At 45.9% G+C, this 8,144-nt stretch overlaps 1 protein-coding gene across 2 annotated transcripts; it reads right to left on the bottom strand.

Annotated features, from left to right (window-relative positions):
• Positions 1-3,066: 3,066 nt before the first annotated feature.
• eral1 (Era-like 12S mitochondrial rRNA chaperone 1) lies at positions 3,067-7,756 on the bottom strand (the record flags this gene model as incomplete). Of its 2 annotated transcripts, XM_079237531.1 has the most annotated exons (11): positions 3,067-3,412; positions 3,990-4,070; positions 4,573-4,722; positions 4,957-5,244; positions 5,409-5,521; positions 5,686-5,747; positions 5,882-5,928; positions 6,011-6,088; positions 6,190-6,317; positions 6,472-6,630; positions 7,643-7,751. In XM_079237531.1, 11 exons carry the CDS (start codon positions 7,749-7,751, stop codon positions 3,290-3,292), a joined length of 1,338 nt encoding a protein of 445 aa, XP_079093657.1. In that variant the 3' UTR covers positions 3,067-3,289. The 2 variants fall into 2 exon arrangements, with proteins under 2 accessions (XP_079093657.1, XP_079093658.1); XM_079237532.1 differs by lacking the exon at positions 6,472-6,630 and having other exon boundaries at positions 7,643-7,756.
• Between the last annotated feature and the right edge of the window lie 388 nt (positions 7,757-8,144).

Below are 8,144 nucleotides of genomic sequence, written 5' to 3'. Positions count from 1 at the left end.
GATCAAACCCCAATAAGTTTCCCCTGAGCACCCTGAATAAAATCGGCCTCTTCCATAATGAGAGCATCCTCCCTTTTTGTCTTAAAAAAATAATAATTACATATCTTTAAACGCAAACGGAAAATGTGTAGAAAAAAAAGTGTTTGCAGCAGATAAGGAGTCGGAGAGACGGACCGTCCCACTTCCGTCTTTATCTGTGCCCACAGGAGGACCTTCCACACCCTGACCGGGGAGGGTGTTACCATGGTAACTGCCATGTCCCCGCCTAACTTGGACCTCCCCAAAAGCACACGAGCGGTTACTGACTCGAGGCATTGCGTCAGCGTCCCTCTCCCTCTGCAGGTTCACACTAACTGTGATGAATGAAGTTGACCTTAAAGTAGTGGTGTACCGGTGGGTGAATACTTCCATGTTAATGACTTGGCGTTGCAGCAGGTGCATTCATCAGCGTTGCTGGAGGGAAGTCACCTGAAGGAGGGCGGCTGTGTTGCTGTGTGCATCCTGCACGACGCGGCTCGGATCTTGTTCAGTTTCCAGAGTTTCCAGCAGACGTCGGGAGAAAGCAAAGACACAGACGGTCAATCATGGAAGGGACAGACTGTCAGGGATGGAAGACAAACTGCCCCGTAATCACCGCCAAGGCAGAATATGAGGAACACGAACACGTCTCGTGAAATAAAATTATACAAAAATAATTCAAAAACAGATCTCAGCTGCTCTCCGTATCCTGGAATCTGGCCGAGTGCATGAAAAACAGTAATAAGTCAGATGACATGACATCAGCTGACATATCGCGGCATTAAATTCCAATCCATAAAGAAACCATCACACATAAATCCAAGGGCTATGAGATTCAGAGGACTGGAGATGCATGACCACATTATGAGATAAAGCTCCGGGCCTTTTAATGGATGTTTTGGCTGCTTTCAATTAGACATGTTTGACCAAGAAAGGTCATTTGTGTGAAATGGTTCGGACTAGAATATATATTTAATATAATATTTGGGGATATATGAGAAATATAGAGTGCTTCTTGGGAAAGCTATTGTTTTTTTTATTACTGCTGCTGCTAAATCAAACGGATTCATATATAAATATCAAGTCACAAAATTACATTAGAAATGATTGAAAAATGGTAAATGAATGACATTTTCTCTAAAGTATTAACGAATGGATAAAAGATTCTTGCTTCTGCCCACCATTTTCATTTATTAAAGGGTAAGAAGCAGTAAGAAATACAAAATGGGACTTGTGTGTAGTTCGTTTTCTGCCGGGTGTCATATAATAAGGGTGTGGGGCAATCAGCAGGCCAGAGGCAATCAGGTCCGGACCAGATAAGAAAAAGTTCACAGTGCAGCCTGGTCCACCCCAGATGTCATCTCAGTATGCTAATGAGCCCGGGGCCTTTAAGAGCTCCTCAGACGTGGACTCAGACTCAGACTCACAGCAGCCAGAAAGCGGAGCGCGTGAAGGAAACACTGCATGCAAGAAGGTGAGCGTGCGACAGAGAGGAGGCCGCGTCTGGCTGGTGGTGAAGGATACATTTAGTCTTTCAGTACACTTCTGTAAAATATGTTTTCTTCTGACTGGCATTTAAATGTATTGCTTTAAAAAAAATAAAAATGTATAGCATCTTTGCCACATGATTAACATTTTCCCTGTTGACCTTCACTAATGAGCCGTCTCCCTCTCTGCCTTGCAGGTCACCAACACGACAGGAACTGGCCGATAACCCTTACATCTTGTGCCCTGGACAGGATATCATCTTATACTGTAAGTTTATTAAAGAGACACTACAGTATAGATGATGTACTATCCAGGGTCTCATTCCCCCCTGCCGGCACCATCAGCGCTCGCTCGCGCCTAACGGACTGTGGCAGGACGCACGCACTGCAGAGGAGAGGCCGTCAAACCGTTACCTTTACTGAGTTTCAGTTAAGGTAAGGGTTATACGGCCCTCGCTCAATGCCATCTGGCCCGGGAGGATGAAGAAAGCTGGTGATTGATGTGTTGTGTGTGTGTGTGAAGTGAAATAAAGCTTATGGCTCCCAAACAAACGAGTACCTCATTATTTTGGTTATAAAAAAAACATCAAAGTCAGGGTTTCGGCATTCTAAATATCTAGGATTACTTTAATGCGCTGGCGGACGTACATCGGCTGTAATATTCTCAAGCAGCAGTTGTCTTGTCTAAGTGGGGATCTCTGCTGCGCGGCCGACTTTATCTAATCACTGGGAAGCAGCCGTTGCAGAGAGCTGGGAGAGCTCGAGGGGCCGACACGGCTTCTGCGAGACATCCGAGGCCTCTCCCTCCCTCCTGTCGCCCCTCGCTTTAGGCCACGAGCTGGTTATTCATCAAGATGCCCCGGATAGAGTAACCGCCGAGTTAACTCACAGGCAAGCAGGGAACGAATCCAATCACCATTATCTGACCCATTTTAGCATCAGGTTAGTGCTCCATTTTGCCTTCCATTAGGGAGACAATTCCGCCCTCGGGGGCAGAGCCGGGCTTTATAAGAGCCAAAAAAGCTGAGGGAGGAAGAGAGAGAAAGGGGGATGGGGGAGGGAGAAAGCAGCAGAACACAAAAAAAAAAAAGAAGTGATGGTCGCGGGGATGGATGGCCACACTTCAAAAGGCTGTGGAGAGGGCTAAAGTGGTGTGGGAGTGGAGGGGGAACCGGGGCGGATGGTACATCGGGGACATTTGAGTGAACACGACTGTGCAGGTCCCGCTAGGCGCGAGGCGCTCGCCAAGTAAAAAGCTCTGAGAGCCAAAGATAAACCATCGGCCTTCTCGCAGCTTCGCCAGACCCGCTCATCCGTGAACACGCTTGTCAAACTTGTGTCAAAACGTCCATTTGATGGGGAGTCCGAGTCATGTTTGTTGCCTGAAATATATCTTCGTGAAACACATGCCAATAATTCTATTTTGCGCCTGCTTTTAATGTGACTATTGTCATCACTTTACAGATTTAGATGTGTCACATTTCCATAAAGGTTTGGGCACTCAGTATATAATAATAAACTATTCCAATCTTTATAATAACAGCAACTTATAGGTCACATCTCAACATAAAAAAAAAACTTTAATAACGTCTTCTGCATGAAAGGAGGATGCTAAAGTCCACATTTAGAGTTCTTTTAAACGGGTCCATCTCAGTGGGCGGTCTCACAGCACGTCTGACACGATGAGATCCTTTGTTCGACTCTTTGGGTCTGTCCTTTGCGGAGGAAAAAATAAATACAAAGAAGAGACACCTCTTCGTCATTTAAAGTCCTCCCATCGGCCTTCACTTCCTCAGCTTGACGGAGAGCTTGAGCTTTACTTCCCTCAGGAAGACGCGGCTCAGGTCATCGCCGGCCTCTCGGGCGATGCGCGCTACCATCTGGCCGGCTGCGCCGATGACCATCCCCTGTAGACGCAAGAAATACATCAGGCACCAGCGAATAGACGGGACCATAGGTGGTATTACCTTTTTCATATGTTTAAATATCTATAAACTACTTTCACGCATCACTGAGGCTTTTGTGTGAGGCTTACAAAAACCCACAAAAACAAAATATGTCCATTGAGATATAGCCACAAAAAGCTGGACTACATCACTTCATACCAGGAACTATTCATGAAACAGATGACATTCCAACGTTCTTGTGTGTTCCTCCAGATCTACTTTTCTGGAGTCATTCCTGTGAAAGGATGGTCCGAGACTCATCAAATATGTATGGCTTAGAAAGGCTGCTCAAATATTTACAAGTTAAAAACACAAAGTAAAAAAAAAGAAAAAGTGGAGGAATGTGAGCAAATAAATATTAGAACCCATCAGAGGCTACAGGTGGAGGCAAAGATTTCACTTCCTCCATTCCCGTGCCTGCCAAGAATCAAACTGTGGTATTTCTTACGCAATAGTTTTGTTTGTGCTGCATTCGTGTTCCACCTGATTTACGGACAGGAGAAAACATTAATTTGAACATTCACCTGATCGCACTTACCATGTGAGTCTCTTTCTTGGCATAAAGTTTCACGGAAATATCCAGCTCGTCGTTTTCTCCATCTTGCCAGAGTTCAATCGACTGAAACGGAAACATTCAAATATTAAAACTTCTACAAAAAAGGTCAATAACGCCGAGGTCAGTGCGGAGCAGCAGCTGTCACTGACTCATATCCCAGAGTTCTTTGCTCATGAAAGATGACCTCTAGATGACCTCTAAATGTTTCACATTTCTAGAAAGTGTCAAGTTAGTCGGAAACGCAGAACAAATCAAGACTGCGCTACAGGTTGACTTGATGGTGTGATTCCACACCTTGAGGTGCAGGGAAGTACAGAAAAAAAGTGATAATTAAGGTGCAGTGAAGAGTACTTTTTTTTTTTTTAAAGCACGAGTGTAGCGGGTGGAGGCTGACGCCAAAAGCTGCATCAAAGCGCATGTCAGCATGAGGATTGAAAGTGAGCGTGAAGGGCATAAACTAAGCCGCAGAGTCGGTGCAGTGAGATGTGATGGGTGGAGTCAGTCAGCTGTCAGCTTATCATCGCGCCCGACTTACGGAGTGTCCCCGAAAAACAAACTGGTTCACCTGTGTCATTGAGTAGGGCACTTCCTGGGGCAGATACTCCAGCAGCTTCTCCCTGATGATGTTGGTGCAGACTTCCTCTGGACCCTGGTCAGTCAGGACCTCGCTGTGGTACTGCCACGGTCCTGGTTTGGCCCCGACCATAAAGTATTTCTAGGGCCACGAGGTGAAAAGCACGGTTGTTGCCATCTCATGAAAGTTAAAAAAGCTCAAACTAACTGATACAAAATAGAAATGAGACTGGACTAAAGCGATGCAGCAAAACTCACAAATGCTCAGCTTCAAATGTAAATCAAATGTACCGAGTTATGTTCTTTTATTGGTCATTATAAAAGGGATAAGGCCACTGGGCCATAGGCTACGATGACCATAATCTATAACGTGTACCTTCAGCGTCTCCACGTCCTCTGGGTCCACAGCGCAGAGCATGAAGATGTCCTTGAAGTGAGGCCAGCCCTGCTGGCTCTTCAGCGTCTTCAGCTGCTCTTTGCTCATCACAGAGTCGGGCCCCGCGCTGTCCTCAACGGACAGGGGCTCCGGATCCTTCTCTGGTTTCTTTTCGGCCCACGGAGGCTTGATCGCCGACCTGACGCGCATTCGCCGTCCGTTCACCACTCCACATGTCAGCTCTGCTGTGATGTCCAGCAGCCGGTCCTTGGCCTTGACTTGGTCCACCTGAAGAAACAGAGGAGCATCGGTGAGGATTCGCTATCCTCTCCCGTTTCAGTCAAGTTCACTAAAAGCTACAGCGCCCAGCTGTTTTATCAAATTGTTTCACCCTCGGAATAAACAAAATAATATATCCACGACCCTTTTATTAAGATTTACGACTTCAGTACCTTATTGAGCACCAGGATTGCAGGGATGTCGGGGTGCAGGGCCAGGCATTTGAGCACCTCGAAGTCGAGCCTGCTGGACATCCATCTGTCCGACACGTCCACCAAGACGACCACTGGGAATGGGCACAGTTTCATTTACGAGCCCTTGAAACTCGCTATAACTGCGCTATATTTAACTCTTAACGTTAAATCGGTCACACGAAGGCATCAACAAAGATTTTTAAATAAATTTAATTAAATAATTTAATAAAAAGCTTAGAGTGAATTTCAAACATACCTAGGTCGGCTTCTTTGACTGTGTTCCAGGGATCCACGAGCAAAGTCTTCTCCAGCTGGTGTCTGTGGTAACAGAGGGTTCAATATAATTATGTTATTCATATAATATTACACCGTATCATAACACTGCGTACAGACTGCAGACGTATACACCGTGGACAAATACCTCAAATAAAAGAAATAAAAAAGACAGGCACCTTTTGACCTTTGATGCAGTGGTGAGACCAGGAGTATCCAGTAAAATCTGCACAAAAAAAGCACTCATAAGTATCAACATCTGTTTTTTTAAATGTATAATAACAGAAGAGACAAGCGACCGCTCTTACTATCTGTGTATCGTCCTCTGTGAGGACGCCCAGGGCTCGTGACCGCGTGGTGTGCACTTTCTTGGACACAGCAAACACCTTGAAGAGATAATCGTTGGCTTTACAAGGTGACCTCCACCTCCTCCCCTCAGAAACACAGATACAAAACGAGTGAGCAGGTTTAAGAGAGAGGGACACACCTTTCTGCCAAGGAGCTGATTGGACAATGTGGACTTCCCGGCATTTGGGGCTCCAATAATGGCCACTTTTAAAACCTTTGAGTTTTCAGGCTGATCTGGGAGTTTGAGTAACAAAGATACATGTTCGCCTGAAAACACACAAACAGGAGGACTCATTAGAGATATGGCTACAGTCAAATAAAAATAAAAACTACAACATCAGATTGGTGGAAGGGAGACGTCGGCAGAATTTGATCAGATGCGTCTGGGGGATGTAAATCTCGGAGGCAGTGGTCTGATTACCGCTGTCCGGCGGAACTGAGGCTGGAAGGCGATAAAGACTCCCGTCTGCCTCGGCCGCTTTGCCTTTCATCAGTCTGTTGAGAAATGCCTCTGATGTAATAAAGCAAGCGGGAGTGAAGATAAATCCGGTCCTCCCTCCTCGGCCGCAGGCAGCGTTTCCTGTAAAGACATCAACATCTCCATCACTTTGCTGCCAGCAGGGCTGCAGGCCTTCTGATTCACTGCGCTCACTCGGATGCAGAGTAATGCATTCAGACTCCTCGTGAACTCCTTCATTAAACTCGTTACAGTGCCGATGAATCCTCCATCCTTTTGGGAAACGCAGACATTTGACTGTTAAATGCTTTACAGTGCTGCTTGGAGCTAAAAGAGCCATAAAGTATTGTTTCATTGTTATCAGCAACGACAGTTCAAACTACGGCTAAAAGGATTAGTCAATTAAACGTAAGTAACTTATCAAGAAGAAATGTCAAGAATGGGCTTTGACATAAATGTGAGGATTTGCTACTTTTCTCTGTTTTATATTATCGTAAATTACATAAAGGTTAGAGAACACTTTGGTTTGGACCATTTTCAAGCTATTTGAGGACTTGACCTTCTTGTGATGGACAGTTTTAAGGAGAGAAAAAATGTGTTATAGGGTGACCCAGTCTGCACCCAGTCTGCCCTGCATGTGAGCTTTCTGAATATTTAAAGACATTTAACAAGACAAATAAAAGCACTCATTAGTAATTAATTACATTACTACCATCTACCTCTTCCCCTCACAGGAAAAACACAGACTGCGACTGCTGAGTCTATGCTTCCTATTGTTCACATGTCAACCTCAGATTTAAGGTGAGCTCAGAGGAACTTTCCTCTTTCAACTGTTTAATGTAAAAAAAAAAAAAAACTCTGCACACACATCAATACACATGTCTGAGTGTCTGTGTGTGTCTGTGTGTGTGTGTGTGTGTGTGTGTGTGTGTGTGTGTATTTCCCCTCCCATGCAGTCATTATCATTCATGCACTCTGCTTGCACCACAGCCTGCATCTACTGCACGTGTGCGCTGAGCTGAAGGTCACATCCCCTCCTTTTATTCATCCCATGCTCCATCTCTTAACAAGCGGCCCGACACATTCCTTCGCTCGGTAAAAGTCATGAAATGAGCAGCTGGTTTTGGGAACTGACCCGCCGTGAGGAACCATGACGCGCTTTCCTGTGGAGCGCACGCGACGACGGCCGCTCTGGAGAAGACGGCGGAGCCTCTGAAGACCCGCGCGCACACTCGGAGGGCCATGGCGGCTGCGGGGACCCGCCTCCGGGGGTAAAGCCAGGGGACGCGACGGGGTTCGTCGTCTCAGAGGTGAGCCGCTTGTTTACATTCACATTGCCCACAGGGTGGAACCATGTTTGACCAACGAGGAGGCGACTTCCGCTAAGAAGAGCGTCCTCCTCGCGCCGAGGTTTAAGCTGGAAGCCACACCGCCCCCTGGCGACCATCCCGCGTACTGCAGCTGTTACAACCGCTGGACTGACTAGTTTAAACCAGAACTAAGTGGCCTGAATGAATTGAAAATTAAATGATGGTAAGAATGAGATAAAGACAATTGTTGTTGTAGGTTCAATATGTAGGATGATGATTTATCTTCGATTTCTGTCCGTGTTTTTCTGTCCGTATACACTATAAAAT

Source organism: Taurulus bubalis (assembly GCF_910589615.1).
Source record: "Taurulus bubalis genome assembly, chromosome: 2".
Lineage (NCBI taxonomy): Eukaryota > Metazoa > Chordata > Actinopteri > Perciformes > Cottidae > Taurulus > Taurulus bubalis.
This window is presented reverse-complemented; position numbering and strand designations above follow the sequence as displayed.